The sequence below is a fragment of the Oryctolagus cuniculus genome, chromosome 5 (assembly GCF_964237555.1).
Source record: "Oryctolagus cuniculus chromosome 5, mOryCun1.1, whole genome shotgun sequence".
NCBI lineage: Eukaryota > Metazoa > Chordata > Mammalia > Lagomorpha > Leporidae > Oryctolagus > Oryctolagus cuniculus.
Genome location: NC_091436.1, coordinates 135,605,424 through 135,629,461, shown reverse-complemented (window position 1 = coordinate 135,629,461; position 24,038 = coordinate 135,605,424). Strand labels below are relative to the sequence as shown.

General features: G+C 60.7%; 2 protein-coding genes across 6 annotated transcripts; one reads left to right on the top strand and one right to left on the bottom strand.

The window, feature by feature from the left end:
- Positions 1-10,283: 10,283 nt before the first annotated feature.
- BAK1 (BCL2 antagonist/killer 1) lies at positions 10,284-17,302 on the bottom strand. Of its 5 annotated transcripts, none has more exons than XM_070074688.1 (7): positions 17,079-17,302; positions 16,094-16,182; positions 14,064-14,166; positions 13,153-13,288; positions 12,769-12,912; positions 11,565-11,745; positions 10,284-11,480 (listed from the first exon to the last, which is right to left on the bottom strand). In XM_070074688.1, exons 3-7 carry the CDS (start codon positions 14,131-14,133, stop codon positions 11,379-11,381), a joined length of 633 nt encoding a protein of 210 aa, XP_069930789.1. In that variant the 5' UTR covers positions 14,134-14,166; positions 16,094-16,182; positions 17,079-17,302; the 3' UTR covers positions 10,284-11,378. The 5 variants fall into 5 exon arrangements, with proteins under 5 accessions (XP_069930789.1, XP_069930788.1, XP_069930787.1 ...); XM_070074687.1 differs by having other exon boundaries at positions 16,094-16,162; XM_070074686.1 differs by having other exon boundaries at positions 16,082-16,182; positions 17,079-17,301.
- Positions 17,303-18,509: 1,207 nt separating this feature from the next.
- Positions 18,510-23,500, top strand: LOC108177335 (gametogenetin-binding protein 1). Its single transcript, XM_070074685.1, has 6 exons — positions 18,510-19,176; positions 19,707-19,828; positions 20,093-20,187; positions 20,430-20,574; positions 22,029-22,167; positions 23,278-23,500. The coding sequence occupies exons 1-5, from the start codon at positions 18,746-18,748 to the stop codon at positions 22,157-22,159; spliced, it is 924 nt and encodes a 307-aa protein (XP_069930786.1). The 5' UTR covers positions 18,510-18,745; the 3' UTR covers positions 22,160-22,167; positions 23,278-23,500.
- Positions 23,501-24,038: the final 538 nt, after the last annotated feature.

Below are 24,038 nucleotides of genomic sequence, written 5' to 3'. Positions count from 1 at the left end.
TCACTCACTGCCTCTTAGGCCAATGAAAGATTATCAAAGTAAGAAATGACCTTGGGGCTGGTGCTGTGGCATAGTGGGTGAAGCCATTGCCTGCAGTGCCAGCATCCCATATGGGTGCTGGTTGGAGTCCTGGCTGCTCCACTTCTGATCCAGCTCTCTGCTATGGCCTGAGAAAGCAGTGGAAGATGGCCCAAGTGCTTGGGCCCCTGCACCCACATGGGAGACCCAGAAGAAGCTCCTGGCTCCTGGCTTCAGATTGGCACAGCTCCAGCCATTGCAGCCAGTTGGGGAGTGAACCGGCAAATGGAAGACCTCTCTCTCTCTCTCTCCTTCTCTCTCTCTGTGTAACTCTCTCAAATAAATAATCTTAAAAAAAAAAAAATGACCTTAAGGATGTGCCTGAGGACTGTTCTGTCCTCTGGAAAAATGAAGACAATGCCTATTAGACCCTCCCGTTAGACGAAAGGACTTGTGGGAATTATAGACAGTCCAGCTGGTGCCATGGCAAACTAGGTTAATCCTCTGCCTGAAGTGCCGGCATCCCATATGGGCACCGAGTTCTAGTCCTGGTTGCTCCTCTTCCAATCCAGCTCTCTGCTGTGGCCTGGGAGGGTGGAGGATGCCCCAAGTGCTTGAGCCCTGCACCCGCATGGGAGACCAGGAAGAGGCACCTGGCTCCTGGCTTCGGATTGGCGTAGCTCTGGCTGTTGTGGCCGTTTTGGGGGGGTGAACCAATGGATGGAAGACCTTTCTCTCTGTCTCTCTCACGTCTGTAACTCTACCTGTCAAATAAATAAATAAAAAATCTTTAAAAATAAAGACAGTCCAGCAGCCCAGGTGGCCGAGGCTGAGCAGAGAAGCCTCAGGGAACTGTGGGTGTGGCTCTTGGTGCATTGCACCTGCGACAGCACTGCTAGTCTAGCAGGCCTGTGGGCCGCTGAGGAAGTGAGCTGTGAAACTTCTCCACTGCCATCAGGGCGGTTTCTTCAGATAAAGGCAAGTGGCGTGATGGAAAGAAGCTTCAGAGTCGAGGGAGCCAAAGGCCGCAGAGCCCAGTGAACTGGGAACCACTCCCAGGCGCCAGGATCGGCTCCAGCAGGGGACTTCCCCATCCCACCATCCCCAGAGCGGGAACACCTGCTGCACTTGTCCACTGATTGCAGAATTACTCTGGGGTAGTGGCTACCTCATACATACTATTTTAATATTTATTTTAAAGACAGAGTAACAGAGAGGCAGAGAGAGAGAGAGCTCTTCCATCTGCTGGTTCACTCCCCAGATGGCTGCAATGGCTGGAGCTGTGCCCATCCGAAGCCAGGAGCCAGGAGCTTCTTCCGGGTCTCCCTCACGGGTGCAGGGACCCAAGGACTTGGGCCATCTTCTACTGCTATCCCAGGCCATAGCAGAGAGCTAGATCGGAAGAGGAACAGCCAAGATTAGAACCAGTGCCCATATGGAATGCCAGCGCTGCAGGCTGGGGCTTTAACCCACTACGCCACAGCGCCGGCCCTTGATTTCAGAATTAATCTGGGGTAGTGGCTACCATATACATACTATCCTTCCTGTTTCTTTTCTTTATTTCAGAGGCAGAGAGAGAGAGAGAGAGTGCGAGCGAGCTCCCACCTGCTGGCTCACTCCCCCAAATACCCACAACAGGAGCCTGGAACTCAACCCAGGTCTCCCATGTGGGTGGCAGAATCCTAAGCAGCTGAGCCGTCAGCTGTGGCTTCCCAGGGTCTGCATTGGCAGGAAGCTGGACTTGGGAGCCAGAACCAGGAATCTGGCTCCGATGTGGGACCCTGGTGTCTTAATCAGTGTCCCGAGTGCTGGACCCAACGCCCACTCCTGTTCTTCCTGGTGATCGTCCCTTTCTCCGGGGACCTCTGCTGTGCTATTCTGAAGCCCCACCCAGAGCTGATATAGACCACAGGTCCTGGACTCGGGGCCACACATCAGTGTGAGTGAGGGCAGTGGGAGCGAGCATGTAACCGGGAGCGGAACCTGTCCGATGGATGACCTCGCTGGCTCCAGGCTCCCTCCGCTCTCCACATCCTGTGGAAATGAGAGGACAGTTAGGCTGGAGGCCACACTGAAAGGGCCTTGCAGAACGGACAGGCACACATGCGTCCAGCTGCTGGCTGGAATGTGGACTGGGGTCCCCTCCGCCCTTTGCTGGGGGCATCGGGAATGACCCAGAGGACTGGACAGCTTCGTCGTGCGGGGAGGTCACAGGGCGACTGTTTCCTGGACTTTCCCCGTTCCCCTTACGCCTGCTTTCCCTTGTCTTCTGCTGGTCCTGAAGCCCCTGCTCCCTCAACCTATGGGAGATTTTTTAAAGCTGCTGGGAAAAAGATTCATTCATTTTGTTGCAAAGACCATTTTGAAATCCATGCGTCATTTGTTCATAAATACCCCTTTTCCTAAGTGTTTTGAAGACCTCTCAGAGGCCTGAGCTCCACTTCGGCCTTCCTGCTCCCCAAGCCTGTGTCTCTCAAGTTGCAGTTCTCAAACCACAAATCCAGGGCTCTTCCTTGTGCAGGTTCTGAGTGTGAACTGATAGCCAGGACTGCTACCCTCTGCCTCGCGCATTCGCGATGCGTTTCAGAACAGAAGCAGAGTCCATGTCTCCACCCTCCTGAAGAATCGGCTTGGCCGGCTTGGCCGTGTGACTTGCTTTGGCCATTACGCTGCCAGCAGACTTGATGCAAGTAGCAGCTTGGAAAAGCGCCTGTGTTTTTTGATTCTTTGTGATCTCCATCAGCACATGCCCAGAACGTGCTCGGGTTAACCTGCTGGGGAACGTGAATGACCCATGAATAAAAGCTGATTTGCTCCAGCTGATGTTATCCTAGACAAGCCGGTTCTCAGCTGATGGCCGGCGGCCCACACACGTGTGAGTGAGGCCAGAGGCTGGTGTTTGACCTAGCAGCTAAGCTACTGGTTAGGATGCCTGCTGTGTCCCCTATCAGAGGGCTGAGGTTCAATTCCCAGCTTCACTTTTTTTTTTTTTTTTTTTTTTTGGACAGGCAGAGTGGACAGTGAGAGAGAGAGACAGAGAGAAAGGTCTTCCTTTTGCCATTGGTTCACCCTCCAAGGGCCCAAGTGCACTCCCGGGCCACAGCAGAGAGCTGGCTGGAAGAGGAGCAACCAGGACAGAATCCTGCTCCCCAACCGGGACTAGAACCCGGTGTGCCGGCGCCGCAAGGCGGAGGATTAGCCTAGTGAGCCGTGGTGCTGGCCAGCTTCACTTTTTTTTTTTTTTTTTTTTTTTTGACAGGCAGAGTGGACAGTGAGAGAGAGAGAGACAGAGAGAAAGGTCTTCCTTTGCCGTTGGTTCACCCTCCAATGGCCACCGCGGCCGGCGCGCTGCAGCCGGCGCACCGCGCTGATCCGATGGCAGGAGCCAGGAGCCAGGTGCTTTTCCTGGTCTCCCATGGGGTGCAGGGCCCAAGCACCTGGGCCATCCTCCACTGCACTCCCTGGCCACAGCAGAGGGCTGGCCTGGAAGAGGGGCAACCGGGACAGAATCCAGCGCCCCGACCGGGACTAGAACCCGGTGTGCCGGCGCCGCTAGGCGGAGGATTAGCCTAGTGAGCCGTGGCGCCGGCCAGCTTCACTTCTAACTCCAGCTTCTTGGATGCTGGGAGGCAGTGGGGGTGGCTCGAGTGAGTGGGTTCCTGCCAGCCCTGCGGGAGACCTGGACTGAGTTCTGGGCTCCCTGCTTCATCCCCAGCACGGGCTGCCATAGGCCTTTGGAAAATGAACCAGCAAATGGGAGCTGTATCTCCCATGAATGAATACAGACAGACAGACTAAAAAGTGAGCCCAGCGGCCTGAAGTTGTGGTGCAACTGGTTAAGCCAGCTGCTTGGGACACCCACATCCCATTTGGGAGCACTGATTTGAGTCCTGGCTGCTCCATTTCCCATTCAGCTCCCGGATAAGGCATCTGGGAAGGCAATGAAAGATAGCCCAAATGAACCGGCGCCGTGGCTCACTAGGCTAATCCTCCACCTGCGGCACCGGCACACCGGGTTCTAGTCCTGGCTGGGGCGCCGGATTCTGTCCCGGTTGCCCCTCTTCCAGGCCAGCTTTCTTTTTGCAGTGGAGGATGGCCCGAGTCCTTGGGCCCTGCACCCCATGGGAGACCAGGGTAAGTACCTGGCTCCTGCCATCGGATCAGTGCGGTGCGCCGGCTACAGTGCGCCGGCCGTGGCGGCCATTGGAGGGTGAACCAACGGCAAAGGAAGACCTTTCTCTCTGTCTCTCTCTCTCTCTCTCTCTCACTGTCCACTCTGCCTGTGAAAAAAAAAAAAAAAAAAAAAAAAAAAACCATAGCTCAGGCCCCTGCAACCCATGTGGGAAACCCAGATGGAGTTCCTGGCTCTTGGATTCTGTCTGACCCACCCCCAGCTGTGGCAGCCATCTGGGGAGTGAACCAGCAGATGGAAGATTTCTCTCTCTCTCTCTCTCTCTCTCTCTGTGTGTGTGTGTGTGTGTGTGTGTGTGTAACTCTGCCTTTCAAATAAATAAATGGTGAAAGGATAGATGCTGTATTTAAAATGAAGCAGATGGGTGGGTACAAGGTGACTTGTGAAGCTCAAAAGCACAATTGATTGATGAGCAGCCGACTACTTCAGGTTATTTCTTGCAAGAATTAGGGATCCAAGGATGTCGGCGCTGAAGCAGAGGGAACTTCCTGCGAGACCCCCTGAGAGCCGGCTCTTCAGGAAACGTGGCTGCCATCTTTCTCTCCTGATTTGCTGGAAGTTCTGACGGCATTAGCTTCGGTCGGGCGACACGGGGCCTCGGTGTGAGTGACTCCGTTCTGATTTATAGTCTTATCCCGCGGAGCCCAGCATGGGAGTCTTGTCCACAGTGATGGCCTCTTGTAAGTTTTAATTCAACAAGGAAAAAATTGGAAAAAGACTACGCAAAATACTGAGAAAAGTGAATTTTGATGATTGTTAGTTCTTTCTCGTGTTTCCCTCAATAAATGTTTCCCAGTTATAACCAAAGAAAGCAGAGTCGTAAGGTGGCAGAGGTCATGAGCCTCAGGCAAAGCTTGAGGAGAAGAGAGATCGGAGGCCCAGTCTGGCTCCTCACTTACATGACAGGGTAGTGCCTGAGCCTCTGTCGATCTCAATTTCTTTAGCTACTAAATGGGCTTATTTCAAACATTGTGAAAAACAAATAGAACAGGCATAGAACAGGCCGGCGCCGCGTCTCACTGAGCTAATCCTCCGCCTTGCAGCGCCGGCACACCGGGTTCTAGTCTCTGTTGGGGCGCCGGATTCTGTCCTGGTTGCTCCTCTTCCAGTCCAGCTCTCTGCTGTGGCCTGGGAAGGCAGTGGAGGATGGCCCAGGTCCTTGGGCCCTGCACCCACGTGGGAGACCAGGAGGAAGCACCTGGCTCCTAGCTTCGGATCAGCACAGCGCGCTGGCCATAGCAGCCATTTGGGGGGTGAACCAATGGAAGGAAGACCTTTCTCTCTGTCTCTCTCACTGTCTAACTCTGCCTGTCCAAAAAAAAAAGCAAATAGAATAGGTAGGTAACAGGCATGGAGTTAAACTCAGCAAACCCTAGCTGTTTTCTTTGTATGAAAATGTTTTCGAAGGGGCCAACATTGGCTTCCCAAATGGGTGCTAGTTCGAGTCCCAGCTGCTCCGCTTCTGATCCAGCTCCCTACCAATGCACCCGGGAAAGCAGCAGAAGGTGGCCTGAGTGCTTGGGCTCCTGCACCCACGTGGGAGACCTGCCTTTCACCTGGCCCACCCCAGTCGTGCTGTAGTCATGTGGGGAGTGAGCCAGTGGAGATGTCTCTCTCCTGCTCTCTGGTTGTGTCCGTGACAGCACAGACACCTGCACCGAGCCCTGAGTCCATCCTCCTGGGTGTGTAGAGGCCTTGCAGCTGCTCCCAGTAAACGTTTGTCACAGGAATGAAAGCAAGCAAGGGGTCTCATTTGGTCTCATACTTAGAGGGACTGGCCCCAAACTAACTGAGAGACGGAACCTGAGGCCTACACAGAGCTCGCCAAACTTGAAGTGAAATGCTCGTCCCAACTTAAAACGCCGTGAGCAGAGGGAGCCCCTGGGGGCGAGAGGAGGACCGGTGGTCCCCGAGTCAGGTGGGGGTCTCCGAAGTCTTCCTGCGGTCAAGGACCTCCATTGGATGTTATAGGACGGAGCAGCAGGAGAGGAGCAGAGGCGGCCGGCCGGGGGCAGGCACTATTCAATGTGGCATGGGCTGGGGAGGGGACAGACGGGTGGCACGCTGGCCACTGCAAGCCGGTGCCTGGCCATCGGCCGCGGGGAGTAAGGAGGAAGTCCAGAAAACCCCAGCAAAGGCCTGAGTGCCTGCCTGCACCCCGGGAGTGTGTGACTGCGTACAACACAGCACAAGCAGGCAAGTTTCACTCCTTACAGCCAGGAAGCAGATGCGTCAGGCCGGACTGCTGGCTTCCCCTTTGCCCATATCCCGAGGCACACATTGCCTTGTTCCGAACCTCGGCTTCTTTCCCAGGGCAGGGGAACCTGGTTAGGCTGGACCTAATCCCACCACCTGCAGGCCTCAAGGACCACAGGACAGAGAAGGAATGCATTGTCACCCATCTTGTGCCACCTGACACCAGGGGCCTGTGCCCAGCCAGCACCCCCTTCCTTGTAGTCCCTTTTTAAGCCCCGGGACACCCTCCTGCAGCAGAGCTGTAGTCCTGCTACCCTCTCCTCTGCCGACAGATTAAACGTCCTCTTTCCTTCACCCCAAAACCTTGTCCTCCTTATGTTGATTGGCACCTGGGACCCGGACCGAGCTTCCGGTAACAAGTTTGTTCAAGGAAATCAGTGCATGTCCCCTCCTCTGAGAAGCCTCCCTGGGTTACCCCTCACCAGGCCTGGTGTCTCTTCTGGGACACCCAGGGGCTTCACCTCACTCCTCACCTGAGTGCTCACGGCTTCAGGCCGCCTCCTGCACTCCCCCACCCAGGGACCGGCTGGTGAAGCCCATTTGGTGTGCAGAGGGGGTGTGCTGGGGGAAGGGCCAGAACATGGAGACTACACCCCAGGGCCTTGGACACAGAGAGGAGACGAGGAGACGTCAGTGGCCAGGCCACGGGAGCAGCACCTGGCTCGAGGCAATGGCGAATCTGGGGCAGCCAGGGCGGTCCGGGCAGCCTCCTGGCCCCAGGCGCTTCGCTCCCAGCTCTTCCTCCTCCGCCCCCACCCCAGCCTCTCCCTGTGAGGCATCAAGTTTGAGAACGATTCCGCGGTACGGAGAAGGCGGAAACAAAGGTTCCAGCCAGAAGAGGAGCAGTGGGTGCCTGGCCCTCCTCCCTCCGCACCCGGCCGCGGCACGGACGCATTCTGACGGGGCAGCCCTGTCACCGCTCCACCTGCACGGCTGGCCAGAGAACCACGCAGTCGGGATTTGGGGTGTGGTCTGAAGATGCCAGCACACTTGGATGCCTTGGGCAAACAGAGGGCATAGTGTCCCCCACCCCACCCTACCCCCGCTCGGCAGGGGTGCGGATGTTTGCAGGAATGCCCCCGCCCTGCGGTAAGGGACAAAGAAGGCAGCTACTCCTCCTTATGTCCTTGTTCAGGGCCCCCAGAATGAAAGTTCAAGGTCAAGGTGAGACAGTCTTGCCCACTGCACTGCACCTCCCGCCAGGGCATCCCCAGCCATTTCACTGAGCACCAGCTCGCCTCGGTTCCCTTTCCCCAGTGGAGTAAGGAATTGTAGTTCAGAGAGACAAAAGTAGGGATGGGGGCCAGTGCCGGAGTGCAGTGGGTTAAGCCGCTGTCTGCAGTGCCAGCATCCCATATGGTCACCGGTTCAAGTCCTGGCTGCTCCACTTCAGATCCAGCTCCCTGCTAATGGCTTGAGAAAGCAACCCAAAGTGTCCCAAGTCCTTAGGCTCCTGTACTCACGTGGGTGACCAGGAAGAAGTTCCTGGCTCCTGATTTCGGGTCAGCTCAGCTCTGGCCATTGGGGGCCCGTTGGGGAGTGAAACAGTGGATGGAAGACCTCTCTATGTGTAACTGTGCTTTTCAAATAAAGCTTAAAAACAGTAGGGACAGTAAAACAAAAGTTGAGGCAGGGACCGGTGGAGAGAACACACAGCTCCCTTTCTTCCTGGTTTGGGCCTTTTCATCCATGCAGTACAAGGGGCATTGCCTGGCGATGTGGCTCTTGATTGGCATTTGTGATTGACAGCTGGGAGTTGAACACCTTTGGGCTCTGCACAGGTGGCTACAAACTAGACTCTTCTAGAAGTCTGGCTGAGTTCCTATTCTGTCAGGATACTTTAACCACAAGTTGGTCCGCCAAGTGGGCGGTCCTGGGTGGGTCCTGGCAGAGAGAGGGGTCTCTGGTCCCTCCTCTGGATGGGGGTCTGTGGCCCCCTCCCCAGCGGCTCATGCCTGACACAGCAATTGGTGGTTGGCTGGCCCCCACAGCCCTTCTCACATACAACTTGATCGTAGTGTTCCATAGGTTTCTGGAAACCACGTTCTTTTTCAGCTGACGGGTGACCAGCCCCTCTAAGCCCAGCTCGGGGCCTCTCTTGCCCTCTGAACCACGACACCCAAAATTCACAGATGCTGGACATGCCCACACACCCTGACTTTCGCGGGTGTGGCCCACTTGAGACTTGAACAAGAAAACCTTCACGCTCTTGAGGTACCCCAACCACCTGCTCTGTGACAACGCCCGCACCAGTTATTCATTTTTAACACACCCAGCAATTGGTAAACACACCAGGAGAAGGTGGGTGCCAGCGGTCCGAGTACTTGAGTCATCCCCTGCTACCTCCTAAGGAGCGCATTATTAGAAGGAAGCTGGAATTGGAGGCGGAGGCAGGACTCGAACCCAGGCTTCTGATATGGGCTGCGGGTGTCTCAACCTTTGCGCCAAACGCCGCCCCGGGAATCACGGATTTTAAGGACCAAGGTCAAAACCTGTGGGACACCGCCCCTCGCCCCGTCGCTTTCAAGACGGAATTTCCGCTCCTTAGAAGGCCAGAGGCAGCCGCCGCTCCTACCACTGCGCACGCTCTGCTCTCCCCTCAAGGCGCGCGCGCCGCGGTCACTCTCAAGGCTCGAGAGAGGCGGGAGGCGGTGCCCCCGGAGGCCCCGCCCACAAAAGGGCACGCTGGCGTGGCGAAGCGGCGGCGGCCATCTTGGTCTCAGGTAGCCCGCGCCCCACCTCCCATCTTCCCATACCCCCCAATCCCACCGGGTCGCGGGGTGGGCGGGCTACTGCAAGCCGGGGTGGAGAGCCCGTCCCGTACCCCGTTCCCTCAAACCCTTGTCGGGCCTGTGCTCGCGAGACCAACGGCTCCACTTTTCCCTCTGGTCTCCACGTTGATCCTCGAGCCGGTGCCGTGGTGATAAGCTCTAACTCCCTTTCCTTACCAGAGTGGCTCGGGGAGGCACCTGTTTCCTTATTTGTAAAGTGGGAGTGTGAGCAGCCCCTACCCCCTCAGCGTAGCCTGCGCGAGGTCTCTGAGCTTTTCCTGAACGCTCGGGTGCCTTGTAACAGCCCCCTTTCCAGCTACCTCTGCCTGCAGGGCTGCCTCCTCCCGCTGTTACCCTTTGAAGGCCATGAGAGGGGCAGGCCTGCCCCAGGGAGGGAAAGAAACGAAGCTCGTGAGGCCTCTTGGATTCCCACGTGACCGTTTTTTGGAAGGGTGTTAGAAACACGGACCAGGGTGCCCAAGATTAAAAACACTGGGTTTTGGAACATTTCAACGCCCCCATGCTTGTTATTTTTATCACCCCTGACTGCCATCCCCATAGGGACTCCCATGCAGCCTCAAAGTCCTAGAATGAAAAAAGCCCTGTGTGTGTGTGTGTGTGTGTGTGTGTGTGCACGCGCGCGTAAGGCTGGCGGTGGGGACATTGGGAAGGGGGACCTGGGACACCGTGTCCCAGGCAGAGCTAAGCGTGGGGGCGAAGGGCCTCGCGGGCTGGCGTGGGTGGTGGCCCCAGGAAGAGAGAGGAATTGGGGCCAGGCAGCGGCCTCACCACTCTGCAGCCAGGGCTGAGGAGTTGAGTCCAGCTTCCTCAGAGGACAAGGAAACTGCCTGGGACCCAGCTAGATAGGAGAGTGGATGGAGAAGGGTTAACGGGAGGGGTCTTCCAGCTGAGGCTGAGAACCGCAGCCAGCCCCCGGGGAAGGGCCCTGAGGCCCACTGTGAGATCTTCCCTGGGGAAAAAGCCAGGTAAGCGGCAGGCACGTCCAGGGAAAAGGGGCAGCGCAGGACACAGAGATGCCGGCGAGGTTGGGGGAATTGCACAATTTATTTTCAAACACAGAGGGGCTGGGGGTGGTTGATGGGCTCCATCTGCGTCCCTTCCCTGCATTTGGCTTCAAGACCTCCCCTCACCCCCAAGGCCCCAGGCTGTGCAGGTGGAGGAGGCACCCCACCCCCCACCCCCCAGGAGTGGTCTTCGCAGGTGAGGAGCTAGCGGGGAGGGGTAGAGTTCAAGTATTCACAGTTCCCCCATCCACACCGTGGTTTACACTGTGCCCGGGGCCCAGGTCTGGGATTATGCCTGGGCTGTGGGGCCCTCCTCCCACTCGGAAGCCTCTGGATGAACTCCCTACCCCTCTTCGCTGGACTGACACACCAACTGCTGAACCCAGCTGCTGGACAAGGAGGGGCCTCTGTGTCCTGCTCCCCAGGGGACGGGGGCAGGGCACTTGGGAGAGAGCTTTCTGGTAAGGGGAGGGGAAGGAGCTGAGACCCGAGGGCAGGTCTGGAGGTCCTGCTGGACTCACCCGGCCGCTCTGGGGTGCACTGCCGCCCCCACACTCAGAATCCCTGAGAGTCCAACTAGCATGGCACAGTGGGGTGGGGGCAGTGAGGGCAGGGGGAGAGCTGAGGAGGACCTCAGCCCGGCTCTCAGGCCCTGCCCTTCCAGGAGGGCCAGGTCCTGGGAGACACAGGGGAAGTCCCACTGACCACCCTGTCCCAGATGTCCTGACCTGGGGCAGAGAGGTGTGGGGGGGGCACTCTCTCAAGAGTATTATAAAAAGCTAAAACCATTAAAAGCCTCCTGGGAAGGAGTGGTTACCAGCCTCTGGCCTCCCCAGGTTCCCCATCACCCTGTCGCACTACAGACAGGGCTAAGGGCATCCAGAGAGCTGAGGGAGGAGACCACAGCCCCTCTCTGGCGGGCAGAGGCCCAGAGAGGGGGCCCATTAGCACCATGCGATGTTGGGGCACCTCCATAGCCCAGCTGAGCCCTGGCCAGGGGCCCTCTGAAGCTGGAGTGCCCATCTGCTAAAGCTTCTGTATTGAAAGGGGAGGAGACGTGGTTTACATCCAGGCAGGGGGCTCCGCTGGGGACCCCAAAGGGCCTCTCCCCGGGAGTCATGACTTGAAGTGTCTTCGTACCACGAACTGGCAGAACGCGACCACGGCCAGGGCCGCCAGCACTGTCAGGATGGGGTTGTGCGAGCTCAGGACTGCCACCTGCCAGGAGAGACAGGGTGGTCCACAAAGGGGCTGCGGGGAGCCGGGGCATGGAGCGGATGTGGTGGTCCTGCGGGCACTCACCCAGCCGCCCCTCTGCGCGATCCACTGGGCGATGCAGTGATGCACCACGAAGTCGGCCACGAAGCGGGTCACCTGGCCCAGGAAGCCGGTCAGGCCGCGCCGGTAGATGTACAGGGCCAGGCGGTAGCCGAAGGCCAGGAGAGCCACCACGCGGCCCCAGTTGATGCCACTCTCAAACAGGCTGTGGGCAGCAGGGACCATGTCAGAGGGGGCCCTTCCAGCCTGCCCTCCCTGGTTCACCCCTTCCCGTGCCCCCCACCCCCAACCCCCCGGCTGGAGAGCTGAATGGCTCAGCTGTGAACCAAGGGCGCGGAGGCACCGCCGGCCTGGGCTTGATTTGGGAAGAGCCTGGGCCTCTGTGAAAGGAGAAAGCTTGGGGGTGTCTGAGCTGGTTGCTGCTGTGGGGTACACCCCCCCCCCGCGCACGCGCAAAAGGCTGCGGCCACAGAGGGGCACAGAAGGGGGCACAGGGCAGAGCGTGTAGACAGAGAGGCAGCAGGGAGGTTACCTGTGGGCCTTGCTGCTGGCCTGGCAGCCCGCGGGATGGCAGAGAGAAAAGGACAGAAGAGGAGGTTAGGACAGGTCCCGGAGCCGCCGCGGAGTGGGGCTGGGGTGTCGGCCTCAGAGGACAGGGCCTGGCGCTTCCACTCCAACCACCAACTCTTGATCTCTCACTCGCTGCTGCCCTCACTTCCGCTGCAAGCCTGCCCCCCCACCCCGGGCGGGAACCGCGCTGCGCGGGGCTCCCCAGTTCTGCAGAGGAGGAGGCTGCAGGCTGGGAGGCTTCACCATGGCGGCGTGAGGCAGAGCCGGGAGCCAAACCCCGGCCCGTGGGCTCTCTGATCGCCGCATGGGTCGCCCCTTGGCTGTCAGGTTCCAGCAAGGAGACCCGGCCTGTTAGCAGCCTGACCATCTCTGGTGCGTCCTAGCGGGGCTGGAGTGCCCGGGGACACCCTTACCCTTGGGTCCCTCTAGAGTCCCAGTCTAACCAGGCAGGTCCTCAGTGTCAGAGCTCAACAGAGCTGCGAGCTTATGTACAAAAGAGGAGGTGTCTAGGATCCAGAGAGAGAGAGAGAGAGAGAGAGCGAGGGAGAGGGAGGCCGAATCCACAGGAGTTAACAGCAGATATATGGGGACCCCCCCACGCAGAGAGCCCATCACACGGGCAGGACACAGCACAGCGGCGGGGACACCTGTGGGGTACCTCAAGGCGATCTTGGTGAACAGCTCATAGGCGTTCTCGGCCGTGGGCTGCAGCTTCTCTAGCATGTTCTGGAAATCTGAGTCATAGCGCTGGTTGATGTCGTCCCCAATGATGGCGAGCTGCCGCCCCACCTGCCCCATGGTGCTGCAGGTGCGGGAGACAGGCGGGGCTGGGGCCTGGGCCACGGCAGGTGCAGTGCCCCTCCCCAGAGGTCCCTCGGTGTTGGGCGAGGGTCGGGCGCATGCTAAGAAGGCTCTGAGGTCTTGGGTGAGGCCGGGAGCAGCCCCAGGTGTAGGATTCTGCCCTCCCCAGGACCTGCACAGACCCCGTGGGAGCCTCCACCTTCCTAAGATGGCCCTGTGGAAGCGGGGCACCAGAGTTCACCTGTTAGGTTCCAGGTGCAAGGAGATCATCTCCGGGTCAGCAGGGGCAGCCGCCCCCTCGGCCTCCTGCTCCTGCCGGTGGCGGTGGAAAACGTAGCTGCGGAAAACCTCCTCCGTGTCCCGGGCTACCTGCTGCTCTGCGGATCACAGGGGGCGCGGGGTGGGGGTCAGTGCAGGCCGCAGGACCCCGGCAGCCCCGTGCTGTTGGGTGTTCACACTTCCTCAGCCGCTCAGGCCCCGCTGGGCAGCTCATGCTGCCTCTCATTCACAGAGCCCCAGCCGGCGGGCTCTCTGATCACCACACTAGATTGCCCCTTGGCTGTCAGGAGCCCCAGGGAGGAGTGCACCCCCGTGACCTGCACAGGGTCCCACTGCAGGAGCGAGCGGCGGAGCCCGGGTGTGAAGCCAGCATCTGGGCTCCTCAGTGTTTTGGTGTGCAAGGGATGCCCAGCCCTTGCCTGCTGCAGGCTGTACTCTGGGCTTCCCTGGCCATAGGCTCAGAAAGGGGAAGGCAGAAGGCGAAAGGCGGGCGCCATCTCATTCCTCCCCAGGCACAACATTCGCTCTCTGTCCTGCAGACCTGCCTGGCTGATAAGCGCCCCAGCTTCCTGATTTCTTCTCCCACAGGGAAGCGGGGATGGTAGAACCACCCCTTCCTCTGACCTCACAGCCTTCTTGCTGGCACCCAGCCCGCCCAGGCTCCGCCCTGCCCACGCCAAGCGCCTAGCCTGGCTCACAGCTCCTGCCTTCTGCACCCGTGGGCCTTGGGTACAAAGATGTCACCTTCATCCAGAGGAGCTGCACCCAGGCAGCACAGTGCACCCCTGTGTCCGGCTTGGCCCTGTCCACCTCTGCCCACTCCACCCTCGGGATGGCCCCCATGGCTGGGGGGTGGGGGCAGGAGACCCTTACCAGAAGTGGAGGGCTCGGGAGGCTCTCCACAGCCTTCGCCAGGAGGACCTGGGCCTTGCCCGGATGCCATCTTGTTCAGGCCTCAGTGGAGGACACGGTCAGCCTGTGGGGATGGGGAGAAAAAGCAGAGATGGGCACGGGCAGGGGCCTGACCAGGCAGCCCAGAGAGGGCCTCCCGAGCAGGCTGGAGGGCACCCATTCCCATGGAGACCCCCAGTCTTCTGGGCTTTCTTTCTCTTTCTCTTTTTTTCTTTCAATTTAAGGCAGAGAGATTAATCTTCCACCCACCGGTTCAGTCTCCAAGCAGCCAGGTCTGGGCCAGGATGAAGCCAGGAGCCAGGGGCTCCATCTGGGTCTCTCAAGTGGGTGCAGGGCCCCAAGCACTTGGAGCATCAGCCACTGCTTTCCCAGGCACATTAGCAGGGAGCCGGAGCAGAAGTAGAGCAGGGCCAGCACTGTGGCGTAGCGGGTAAAGCCGCCGCCTGCAGTGCGGCATCCCATATGAGCATCGGTTCGTGTCCCGGCTGCTCCACTTCCAATCCAGCTCTTTGCTGTGGTCTGGGAAAGCAGAAGATGGCCCAAGTCCTTGAGCCCCTGCACTCATGTGGGAGACCCGGAGGGAGCTCCTGGCTTCGGATCGGACGGCTCTGGACGTTGCGGCCAACTGGGGAATGAACCAGCAGATGGAGGACCCCTCTCTCTTTCTCTGTCTCTCCTTCTCTCTCTGTGTAATTCTGACTTTCAAATAAATAAGTAAATCTTAACAAAAATTAATACAGAAAGAGAAACACAGACAGAGCTCTCCTACCTGCTGGTTCACTCCCCAAATGTCCATGGTAGTCAGGGCCGGGCCGGGCCAGCCAGGAACTCCATCCTAGCCTTCCACATGGGTGGGAGCCCCCTGGGTGCTTGAGCCATCCCCTGCTGCCCCCCAGGGTGCACATTAGCGGGCTGGGATGGGAAGCAGAGCCAGCACCCAGACCCAGGCACTGGCGGTGTGGGCGTCCCAGGCAGCGCTTCCCTGCCGCCGAACACCGTCCCCGGCACTTCTCTTCCCACCACCTCGGGTCCCGGTGGAGTCTACGCGGGGAATGGGCACTCCTGGAGCAATCACTGGCAACCCTGCAAGGGAGCTGGGGTCGCCAAGGGGAGGCAGCTGGGGACACACTCAGGGATCCGTACACATGGTCTGCGACCAGCTGCCGGGGCCTCTGGGAGGGCGTGGCCACAGCTGTGCCACTGCACATGTTAGCTTCAGAGCAGCCCAGGGCCTGCGGCACCCACAGCACACGCCTACTGCAGCCTGCCGCCCCGGCCAATCACCCACGAAGGCCTTACTTCCCCTTAGCAGGCCAGAACACAGCTGTTCCCCAGCTCAGGCCTGTTAGCTGTCTCCCGAGAGCCTATGGTGTACTCTGCCACCTTGGAGCACTGCCCAGGCCTTGAGTGTTGAAAACACACATTGACTCAGTGAGGTAAGCACCACCGTACCCATTTTACAGATGGGAAAGGTGAGGCATGCAGAGATTAGCGCCTGAGGCCAGGAGGCTAATCAGCCAGGCTGACTGGCTGTGTGAATGTTCAGGGGTCCATGAACTCAAAACTGATCTAAGAGTCATACTCTGTCAGCCGGCCTTTCTCCCCATCTACTCCCTGCCTGCTGGCCCCAGGCCGCATACACAGACTGCACAGCTTGTACCCAACGCTCACGTTGTGTACCCCAGGCCACACCGCACACCCTGGCCCCACACCTGGAACCCTGGCCTCACACCTCGTACCCAGGCCCCAGGCCTCATACCCCGGCCCCACACCTCACACCCAGACCCAAGCCTCATACTCTGGCCCCACACCTCATACCCAGGCCCCAGGACTCCTACCCCAGCCCCATGCCTCCTACCCAGGCTCAGGCCTCATACCCCAGTCCCACGCCTTATACCCCGGCCCCACCACGCCTTGTACCCAGGCCCCACACCTCGTACCCTGGCCTCACACCGTGTACCCCAGCCCACGCCTCTAACCTGGCCTCACACCTGCTCTCCTGTCCCGGCTCGGTTTCCCTCTTCGCCCCGTCCCGGCCGCAGCGCCGATCTGCCGGTGCCCTGGGCAGAGGGAGTGTTTCCTGGATGTCAGTTGTTTCACTTTCACTTTGCACCCCTTGCGGAGCCCAGTTTCCCCAAAGTTGCCTCCATCAGCAGGAAGGAAGCGCCCCCTCCTTGGCCTGCAGAGGGTGCAGCCGAGCCCGGACCCCACCCCTCCTGAGCCTGGGAACACCCCCCACCTTCTTTTCAAGCTCTCCAGGGGCTCTCTGAGAAGGGGTGGGGGCCACCTGTGTGTCTCTGCACCCCACCCTCACCTTCTTAGGGGGTGGGATAGGCTACGGCAGCCAGACTCATTAAAATAGACCTTGGCCTGGCACACCCCCTCCCCAAGCAGCTCCTTCCCCCTGCTCCCCAGGTCCCAGCACCCCCAAGACAGCACGGCCAGAGGATGCTGACCGCACCCCCAGCCCCTCCAGCACCTCCCCAGGGGCTCACTGCTAGTAAGCAGGCAGAGCCTCAGAACAGCCCCCACCAGCCCAGGCAAGTGGCCTCACCTCACCTAAGGGGACACCATCCCCAGCACCCCCAATCTGCTGGGCCTGGGATGGATGTCCCCAGGGAGATCGGCCTGGCTGGCCGGAGTGGGGTGGGGGTGGGGGAGCATGGAAAACCGAAAGTTCTCTCCCTGCCCTTGACCTAGGCTCTGACCCCCACTTCCATCCCCTGGATGGCTAAACGCCCCAGTTCTTGGTCATCCTGGGGCCAGGGCCAGAAGGGAAGCTGGGGGGTGGGGGGAGACCAAGCTAGAGGGAGCCCCAGCAAAAGCAGTCCCCTGCAGGAGTCGGAGGAACTGCCAGGCAAACCTTAAGGCCTTCCCCCACCCCCCACTCCCCAGCACCCTCCTGGAGGGCTCTCTGCCCCACCCTGGAGCCGGGGCTGCTGGATTAGGGAGCGTGGAGGGGCTCTCCCAGCTTACCTGCCCACACTCAGGCCGAGGCCATGGGTCCTCTCGAGGCCAGGCGGGTCCCAGCTTCCAGGAACAGGCGTCAGTGTTCCGGGCGGCCGGATGCAGCCTCTGCTGGTCCCGGCACGGCCCGAGGGACCCTCACGGCTCGGACGATCATAGAGGTGCTGGCTGCTCCCGGCCGCAATCAGCTCCCTCTAGAGGAAGTCGCTGGGCGGTCGCCGGATGCCGAGGCACAGGCCTGGAGCCCAGAGCGGGAAGGCCGGGGCTGGCTGAGCCCAGGGGCGGCGCGGGCGAGCGGGAGAGGCGGCAGCTCTCCTTCACCCTCCCCGACTGCCAACCCACCTCGACCTTGATCTTTCTCACTTCCTTCCATGCGTACCGATAAAGACACAGGGTGCCCAAGTTTCTTAAGCTCCAACTGCTGCAGGCCATGCACTTTAGCAACCTTGGTCTTGTGGATCCAGTCAACCAGGACCTTCTCAACAGCCCCTGGAAGTAGGTGCCATGGACTACACCCATTTTACAGATGAGCAAATCAAGCCCCAGCTGGTTTACAGAATCACTGAGCTGATTGATAATCACATCCGTAGGTGGAGAGTGATAATACTGAATTGAGATTCCACCTGTAATTCAGATCGACGCGCCAGGCACCTCGGTGGTGTCTGGAGATTGGAAATCCTGAAGTCGGCAGGCAGAGCAGCACAGATCAGAGGCCCAGCATTATGGCTGCAGCAGGCTAAGCTGTCATCTGCAATATTGGCATCCCACACGGAAGCACGGGTTTGAGTCCCGGCTGCTCCACTTCCCATCCAGCTCCCTGCTAATGTGCCGGGGGGGGGGGGGGATGCAACAAAAGATGGCCCAAGTGCTTGGGCCCCTGCACCCACGTGGGAGACCTGGCCTTGGCCTGGCCCAGCCCTGGCTGTTGCAGTGGTTGGGGGAGAGAACCAGCGGATGGAAGCTCTCTCTCTGAGTCTCCCTCTCACTCTGTAGCTTTGCCTTTTAAATAAATCAACACATCTTTAAAAGCAACAACATCCACAAACTCCATGGTGGGGACAGGCATTTGGCCCAGTGAAGAAGCTGCTGCTCAGGACGCCTGCATCCTGTATCCGAGTGCCAGGGTTCAAGCCCCAGCTCCACTTCCTATAGCAGTTTCCTGCTAGTGTGCACCCTGGAGGCACCGGGTGAGGGCTGCCATCCATGTGGGAGATCTGGATGGAGCTCCAGGCTCCTTCATTCAGCCTGGCCCAGCCCTACCTGTTGTGGGCATTTGGGGAGTGAACCAGCAGGTGCAAGATGTCTCTCTCTGTCTGGCTGCCTTTCAGATAAGATAAAAATTGTTAAATCCTCAGTGAGTGGGGACAGGGGAGGGAGGGCAGGTGCTGTCTGGCTGCGGGAATGTTCCGCAGGACAGAAGGAGGCAGGGTCCCCGCAGCCCCTGGTCTCAGTCCTGGTCCCTCTCGGCCGCCTCCCGGGACTCCTGCAGCCCCGAGAAGCAGCAGCCCGCCAGGCCTCTGCCTTTAACTCCTCCCCACCCCCACCCCATCTGCTCTGTGCCTTCTGGAACTTCCGGAAGTTTCCAACTGGAGGTTTAATTTGAAAACTCCTGTTCTTCAGCAGTTGGTCCTGGGGTGGCTACCTTGACCCTCGCTCTGAGAGGCTCCGCTCTCAGGATGGAGGCCCCAGCTCCGACCCCTCGCCCGCGGATTTTGGGCCACTCTTCCATGTTCTGCTTTTTCCATAGTTTGGCTAGGAGCAGGGACAGCCGGAAGAGCCCTGGCCAGGCGCTGGTACCGCAGCTCGGGGTCAGCTCCCTGATGCTTGGCTGCCAGGGAGGCGGAAGGAGGGAGGTGGGGCCACCTGCCACCCTGCAGGGCAGCCCATCTGTGGCCACACCCAAGGGCGCCACCCATCTGCCTTGGCTGGATCCCTTGGGGCTGGACATGGGCGACATGCGGGTCCACACCCCCGACCCCAAGGAGGTCCTGAGGGTCCCGGCCCAGGCCGTGAAGGTAAAGGCAGTGCTGCCCACCGGAAGCCAGGAAGTGCTAGGCAACCCGTCTGAGGAAGGGAGGGAAAAGGAGCAGCCAGCCTCCAGGGACAGGTGAGGGGCTGTGGAGCCCCAGGCGGGGCAGTGGCCTGGGGCTGGGGGCAGCATCTGGGCCTGGGATGGGGGCACCCAGGCTGAGAAGCGTCAGAAAGCAAGTTCCCAGCTGGATAAGGAGCTCAGTGGGGCGCCTGAATGGGCGGGGGCAGGGATAAGGGGACAGGGACAGGGAGGAGCCATCAGGGGTTGGGGGGCAGTGGGGCTGGGGGCAGGGACAGGGTCCTCCTGCAAGTGTAAGCTGTCTTCGTCCCGGAGGGAGCACTAGACACCGGAGGGGAACGAGCCAGGGCAGGCGGGGTGCCCAGCGCCCCCAGCCCCTCTGCCAGGCCCTGTCCTTGGCGCTCTCTCTCCCCCAGCACCCCACTTGCTCCCTGGCACCCCTCTCTCTGCTCTCTGCCTTCTGCAGCCTGCTCTGGGAAGGCACAGCACGGGGCTGAGGGGAGAGGTGGTGGCAGGGCGCATGCGCAGGGGTGGGGTGGTCTCCGGACCCCTCCTGCTTCCCCTCCCTGACTGTGCTGTGGGATTAGGGGCTACTTGGCCTGGGCTCTGGAGGTAGAGCAAGACCACCTGCAGAGGGCCCTGGGGCCAGTGGAGGACACCACGGAGGCCGTCACCAGCGACGACGAGGAGATGGAACATCTGCTCGAGGGTGAGTGCGGGGGCCAGAGGGCCGGGCGGGCGCCAGGCACGTGGGGCGGACCCTGTTCCTCCAGGGCTTCTGAGGGTGCAGGGCCTGGTGGGATATGGGACACAGCCCCAGCTCCAGCACGCCCCCCCCCCCCCAGGGATGTGACAGCGGCTCCTTGCGTCCTCACGGCGGTGAGAGTGTCGCACCTGTCCTGTCCGGCAGGGTAGTTGCAAGGATTGACTGAGGTGCTGTGCCCCTGCCGGTGACCTTCTACCCTATCCACAGGAGACCCCAGCTTGGCCTCTTCCAAGGCGGGGCTGACCCCCTGGAACCACCTCCTCAGTTTGTACAAGCAGCTTCAGAAATCAGCCCTGGTCAAGGTCTGCGGCCGGGGTGGGGGAGGGGTGGGGAAGGGGCGGGGGAGGTGGTGGCTGCAGGTCCTGGGGTCTGTGACTTGGATGGGGGTGGGGGTGGGGTGGGCAGTAGTCCCCTTTCCTGACCTTTACGAAGCCCTCCCCTTCTGCTTCCTGTTTACCTGGGGAGGGTGAGCCAGGGGCTGCAGCTGGGGGTCCTGGCCCTCATCACCTGCTTAGGGACCTGCATGCCCTGTTTCCCCTCCAAGGAAGCCCTGCTCCAGGAGGAGGAGGAGGAGGAAGAGGAGGAAGAGGAAATGGAGGACGAGAACAGCTCACTGCAGCTGTGTGTCCCAGGCTCTGGCACCCTGCAGTCACCGATGACTAAGACTTTTCAGCCAACGGACACAGTGGGTAAATGCCTGGACCCCTTCTCTCCCAAGGCCTCCCCAAACCCCCGGGCCCGGCTTTGGCCAAGGGCTTCACAAGGGGTGTAACACCAGAACTCACCACCAGATGGTACCAGAGGACCTAAGATGACTCCCACAAGGGGCCCTGCATTGGCTGGGCGGGAAGCCGCTGGGTCCTCGCCTCCTCCCCTCAGAGTTGGGGAGGCAGTGAGGCGGGGGCGGGACCCTTCACCCCCTCCCCGCCCCGGCCACCTTCATCCCTGGTTTTCCCATCGTGCACTGCTGTGACGGAGCCCCGGAGGGAGCGCAGTTGACTTGCGGTAATAATATGATAAAAATCCTTCCCGGGACTACCACTCCGAGGGAGGGCCTGTCTACTGCACGTGCAGTAGACAGATGAGGCCAGACGACATGTCCAAAGGCACAGCCTGGACTTGGGGGCAGGCGGTCCGGGCTCCAGGTCAGGGCTGTGGATTCCGTGGCTAGAGGACGGCGGAGGGACACACGTCTGCTCCTTGAACGCTCTGGCCAGAGGTGCAGATGCGCTCACACTTCGCAGGAGGGGGCCTACGCAAAATGAGTTTCCAGAGCAGGCTTGGGGCAGGCCCGCTGCCCCCAGGGAGCTGAAGAAAGGGTTCCAGCAGGGCTGGCCTGGGGTTGCCCAGAGCTGGGGGACAGAGCCGCCACCTCTCCCTCGGATGCCCTCGCTGCAAGCTGCCCCGCCATACTCCCCACCTGTCCCAGGCTCTGTGCAAACTCGGGGCCCCCGGCACGAGGAGCCTGGGATTATTTCCCGCCAGTTCACCTGCGGCTGTCCTTGGTTCAGTTATATCCTGGCACTGTCTCCCTGCAGGCAGCCGCAGGTCCCACAGGTGGAGGGCCCAGGCCTCCAGGGCCACCCCTCCACCGACCCCAGTGGCCCGCCCCAGCCCTGGGCTCTGAGAGCCGGTTGCGGGGTCCCACCATGCCTCCCAGAACGCAGGGGCCATCATGCCTACATTTGCCACTTTATTGTAAAGGACATCATGGAGAGTCGTGGGAGCCGGGCACGCAGGAAGGGCACGGGGGCGCCCAGGCCCTGTGCAGGCACCGCCGCGTGTCCAGCTCTGCATTTTCCAGGCTCTGCCCGTGAGGGGTTTGTGGAGGCTTCACTGCGCAGACTCGATGATTAAATCAAGCGTCCTCGGTGCTGGGCTTAACCGTCCGCTGTCCCGAGGCTGGGGGGTGTGGTCGAAAGTCCCAAAAGTCCCAACGCTCTGCTTGTGCCTGCTTCTTTGTGGTGCCCAGCCCCAGCCTGAAGCTGCCCGGGGCGGCCAGCCGCAGCCAGTCTGTCTGCACACACAGGCCCTCACGCTTGGGGGGGTTCCCCAGACTTCACGAGCTGCGGCCGGGAACCCGGATGGAGGAGTGACTGTGTAGGCTCCTGTGTCACTCGTTCCCTCGTGTGTGGCTGCTCAGGCTTCGTGGAATCCGAGCTGAAGAAGCTTCTGGCGGGACAGCAAGAGTCCCGCCTCTGGAAGACGGGTAGCCAGGAGGGCCGGAAGTTGCTGAGCCAGCCAGAGAGCACGCTGGAGGAGGCCGGGTTGTGAATGGCCAGGTATGGCCTGCCTGCCGCCCCGCTGCCTGGGAGCACTGGGGGGAGGAGCTACAGGCCGCCCATGTGCAGGGGGCCCTGGCCTCCCCCTGGGCAGGGCGGCCACCAGCCCTTGGAAGTGGTCTTTCTGATGGCAGCCGGGGCGGGCGCAGTCTGTCTCTCGCTTGACCCTGATGCTCACAGTTAAGTCTTTGCCATCCACATGCTGTGTGGCCTTGGACAGGTCCCTTCCCCTCCCTGGGCCTCAGTTCCTTGCCTGCACCGTGCGGACAGGCAGGCTTTGCTGTGTGACTGTGATTCCCACGGTGTTGAAGTGTCCCTGTCCCCTCTGCTGTCCACACCCACCCAGCAGGTGACACAGGCTGGGAGGACCCCACCCCGCTTCCCTTCACCCCCCCCACCTCTGCCTTTAGAGGTCAGGCCCTGCTCGGCCTCTGTGGGTGCTGGGTGCGTGCGGAGGGAGCCATGGCTGGAATGCTGGCACTCGCCCCTGGGGGTGGTGATGAGTAGGGACACAGTCCGCTGGGGGCGGCGTTCTCATCCCACAACTACGCAGCAAGCAACTATGCAGCGAGCGTCCACTGATGGTCCTCCTCCAGGGCTCTTCCCTCACCCCTCCTCCCAGTCCCCCCAGGAACCTGAGCAGCTTCAGGGGCTCTGGGCACTTCTGGGTGGTGGCAGGGGGCCTGCCCCGTGCTGCCTTTGGGGACAGAGCTGCCTCAGGACAGCCTTCCTCTTGGGGTGTGCAGGCCGGCCTTATTACCATCCCCCCACCCTTTCAGTACCTGCACTAGGGGACTCCCACTGCAGGGGGAAGGAAGCCGCTCCCCCCAGCCTTTGGGTTGTGCTGGGGACTTGGGGGAGGGGTGGCGCCGAGGCTGTAGAGAAGGGGGCTTGCTGTGGTGCTCAGGACAGAGGTGAGGGAGGGGCGGTGTGGCTGGGGAGCCCGGCTCCTGGGGCTTCCAGGAGGGGAGAGGGTCCCCCATGTCCTGGGAAGGAAGTGGCTCCCAGCTGGTGGGGCTGGGCCAGCTGTGGAGGGGGAGAGGCTGGAAAAGGTGGCCCCTGGGGGGGTGGGAGCCGAGACTCCACCCTTCCCTCCCTGTCCGCCCCCAGCACCGCTCTCCAAGGAGGTGGACGAGATGGGAGATTGCCTTCTCTAGTGAAGTGGGCCAGCCCCACCTCCTGGCCCCAGCTCTCTGGAACCTGCCGAGACGCGCACTTCTCTTCCCGGGGTTCATCCAAGGCTGGGGGGGGTGCTTGGGTGTGTGTGCAGGGCGAGCCGTCCCCACCAGCACGCTCAGGCCTGTGATGTCCTAATAAACCTGCTCTGACTTTGGCCTTGGCTCTGTCTTTGCACCCCGCCCCTCTGCCTCAACTCTGGAGCCAGCACGGTTCACCCAGGGTCTTGGCCTGGTTCCGTCTGTACCCAGGGAGCTGCTGGGACTGCCCCGGCAGGGGCATCTGAGCACTGGGGTGGTGGCCTGACCTGAAGTGTAAGGACCGCAGCCCAGAGTGCCCGGGCGGCCCCCGATGCCCTCTCTCCCCTAAGTTCCCACGCCATGCTGTGGCCCCCCAGGGAGATCCGGGAATTCTCCTGCAGGAAGTTCGGCCCAGCCCACCTAGGGACAAAGCCAGGAAAGAGGCCTTCAGACCGTGGGGACCGCCCCAGGAGGCTGGGCGGGGTGGGTGGGGGGTTGTGAGGGAGGGTCTCTGGGGTTGATGCAAGATGGGTGGCCTTGCAAGCTGGTGCACCTGTCCCCTGCAACAGGTGCACCATGCACAGGGCAAAGCAGGTGAAAGGGAGGCTGTGGGGGCCGCTGCACACAGCTGTGGTGAGTGCAGCCGCTGCCTGTGGCGCTGGCATCACACGAGGC